Source organism: Acanthisitta chloris, unplaced genomic scaffold, assembly GCF_000695815.1.
Source record: "Acanthisitta chloris isolate BGI_N310 unplaced genomic scaffold, ASM69581v1 scaffold2026, whole genome shotgun sequence".
In the NCBI taxonomy this organism is placed as follows: Eukaryota; Metazoa; Chordata; class Aves; order Passeriformes; family Acanthisittidae; genus Acanthisitta; species Acanthisitta chloris.
Window position 1 is genome coordinate 19,684 of NW_008677416.1, and position 3,455 is coordinate 23,138.

Sequence of the window (3,455 nt, forward strand, 5' to 3'; positions counted from 1 at the left end):
ATGTGCAGCTGGACAGCTGGGCTTCCTCACAGCCTGTGCTCAGCTCCAGAGAGGGCCCTGTCTGCTCTACCTGCCTTCCTCTTCCCTGTTTCTTCCTCCATGGATTCAGCAGTTATCATCATCAGGTTTCTCCCCTTGAGGCTTAAGGAGTGTTTGATGGAGTCTCAAGAGTGCTCCTCTTGCTTTCTCATACACCTGGGGTTATCTCAGGATGCAGAGGGCATCCTGGTTTTGGGAATTTTACCTTTCCCAGCTTTCCTTTAGGTACTTTAAAGTATATCCTCCTGAGCATCCCATGTGTTAATTCTGTCTGTCCAACCTTTTATCCAATTTTATTTCTCTAAAGCAATTGATATGTAAAAAACTCCTACTTGGTGCTCTTAGGATTTTGTTGGCATAGAAATCAACCACTGTAGGAATTAATTGAGTGGTAAAATAATAGGAATTTATTAACAGGTGAAATATTCTCAGGCAGATTAATATCCTTATTATTAATTCAGCATATAACATCATGTAGATCCCTGTGGTGGGAACAGTGCTGGAAGGGTATGGAAGAGCACTATTCCTGAGGCTTGCTGTGAGGTTTAATGCTTCCCCTGTGCTTTTATTGTGTGTCATCACAAGAAACTCAGAATATTTATTGTTAAAAACACAGTGTTTTCCTGCCTGTTCTGCATGAAAATCAGCTTTAGTCTTGCTCTTGCTTGGCCAGTGCTGAGCTGAAATGGGTCCCAGGAAAGGCTGATCAGGGCCACAAAAGCCTCATGGTGGCCTCTTGGGTGGCACCTGTGGGTCACCCAGTCTGTGACCTGTTGTCGTCAGCCTGGCAGGAGGAGAGAGCTGCTGGCAGGACCCAGAAGTGCTTTTATCTCAGTGATAGCAGTACCCTCTAGGCAGAGACCAAGTGAGAGGTGGGCTCTGAATCCCAGATTCCCAGGGTGTTCAAGATGAACAGCCATTCCCAAGGGAATGACTATTTCAGGCAGGTGTTTGCACCTGAGTGCAGACAGCTCTTCCTACTAAGACTGCTTCCTTTCCTCCTTGCCTGGGAGATCCAGGCTCTGTGGGCAGAGCAGAACTGGGAGAATCAGGCTGTCAGCATGTTCTTATTCAGGAGAAAAGCTAATTCCTGATAACTGGAATGCTTTCCTGAGCCCCACATCCTGTTCTGTCCCCTCACCCCACCTACCCCAGCCCACCTCTGGCAAACTGCTGCCTCCCAAGTCCTGCAGCTCTGTCCATTCAGAGGTTATTTCCCATTTTTCCCCCGTGTGCTGCATGCCGTGATTCAGCGAGAAGGAGGGCTAAGATCTAACCTTAATTTTCCCTGCTGCAGGGACTTTGCAGTCCCTGTAATAACCTTTTCCAAGTGCCTGTTGTGAGCATGGCAGGGCTGACCAGCAGCACAACAAGCCACTCGCTGTGGAATTCCCATGGCAGGGATTGGATCTGTGCTGTGCCCTGTAGCTCGATGAAAATCATTTCACTGAGCTGTTTTCTATCATGATTTCATAATTTTTGTGCTGGTTCATTGTGTGTGGTAGCAGCCAGCACCCCTCACTGTCAACCACAGGATGACAAATCTCTTTATGCTCACAAAATCCAAGTATGACTCCTGTCCTTCCTCAGACGGTTCCATCAGGAGATGCTTCCAACAAAATCTCTCTGTCAGTGAAGGGAATGCAATTAGGCTCCTGAAAGGCTGATTTCATTAGAAGCTTGATTAATTTGTGCCACAGATAAAAGCATGGGACCACTGCCAGATTTGATAGTGTTTAATGGGTGATAAAGCAATGAGCACTGTGATGCATCTGTGTGTTAGCCTAGTGACCAGGGAGAGATGGAGGATACTGGAGCAGCATCTTGGTGAAACATTCACAAGGGCTGGCTGTGTTGCCATCAAGCATTTCAAAACTTTGGGTCAAGCTCATTGGGTAGATCACAGAATCCCAGAGTCATCTAGGCTGGAACAGACCTCCAAGATCATACAATCTAGCCTGTGACTGATCATCACCTTGTCAACTGGACCAGAGCACTAAGTGCCACATCCAGCCATTCCTGGAATACCTCATGGGATGGTGACTCCACAGCTGAGACTGTTTTCATCTCTGTGGCAGCACCACATGGGAGAGGGCAGCAGGGATCTATCCACCCTGATGTGTCCGAGCTTCTCTGACCTCCATGCGAGGCACAAGTCTGTCCCTGAGGGTCTCAACCTGTCATGGACAGGTAACACTTGGGGTCCTGCAGCCTTCTGCTGCTGCCTGTTGGTTCCCATGTGAAACAGGTGACAGTGCCACCTCAGCAGAGCCACATGAGGGTGCTGAGCAGAGTCTGGAGTAGGTGCTGAAGGTGCTCCAACAGCATTCCAGCTTACACCATCAACACTGACAAACACCCGCTCTGTTCCAGCTGCAGCACTGCGTCCATCTCTGGGTGCTGTTGAGTTCAGCCCAACAAGGGTCCCATCTGTGAGGGTCAAACACCTCTGCTGTGGTTCTCCCCCAGGGCTGCGGCCGCGGGGCTGTCGCTGAGCCTGATGGAGCGGCTGGCGGGGCACTACGGGGCGCAGGAAAAAAACCGCATGCACCAGGCCATCATGGAGTGGGCATCCATGGAGCTGTACGGCGGCCACCTCACTGCTCACCCCTCTGTGGCACAACACCTTCTCAGGTCAGTCACTTCTCTCCCACTGGTGTGTGAGCTGAGATGTCCTTTTCATCCCACTGCACGCAGGGTTTGTCCCTGTGGGGGAATTCTCTGTTCCTCCTGTCCCTGTGGTGGTAGTATTTGTGTTTCAGCCTTTATTTGATTGAGGAAACATTAATTGAGGGGGGTTTGTCCCTTTCACTCTGTAACAAGAAGTCATGCAGAGTTGTCTTCTGTTTCTCCCTTTGGTATGATAATCATAGAATCATGGAATGGTTCAGGCTGGAAAGGACCTTAAAGCTTATCCAGTTCCACCCCCTGCCATGGGCAGGGACACCTTCCACTAGCCCAGGTTGCTCCAAACCCCATCCAACCTGGCCTGGAATACTTCCAGGGATGGAGCAGCCACAGCTTCTCTGGGCAACCTGTGCCAGTGTCTCAGCACCCTCACAGGGAGCAATTTCATCCCAAGATCTAATGCAAACCCTTCCTCCTCCAGCTTAAGGCCATTCCCTTTGTCCTGGCATGATATGTCATTGTGAAAAGTCCTTCATAAGCAACAAAATAAAATCCCCTTGTACCTGGGATCTGTCAGAGATCTTTGCAGCACCTCCTTTACTCAAACCAGGATACTTGGATCTTTCTAGGGGCAGAGTGTTTCCAAGGGAGCAGAACCTTCTTCCCATTCTCCCTTCCTTCTCAAAGAGGTGACAAAGCACATCAGAACCCCCCTGCCCCAGCTCCAGGCAGGGAGGCTGTAGCAGTATTTTCCACATTAATTTGTGACTCAGCCTGTGAGAAGCTGG

The 3,455-nt window shown here is 49.6% G+C and overlaps 1 protein-coding gene across 1 annotated transcript in view; it reads left to right on the plus strand.

Moving 5' to 3' along the window:
* The window catches only part of IGHMBP2 (immunoglobulin mu binding protein 2), a gene marked incomplete at its 5' end in the record, with an annotated part of 29,866 nt that overhangs the window by 18,699 nt on the left and 7,712 nt on the right, over positions 1–3,455 (plus strand). Inside the window, one exon of the mRNA XM_009076475.1 lies at positions 2,509–2,673. Coding sequence (XP_009074723.1) covers positions 2,509–2,673 — 165 coding nt within the window. The remainder of the gene's footprint in view (positions 1–2,508; positions 2,674–3,455) is intronic.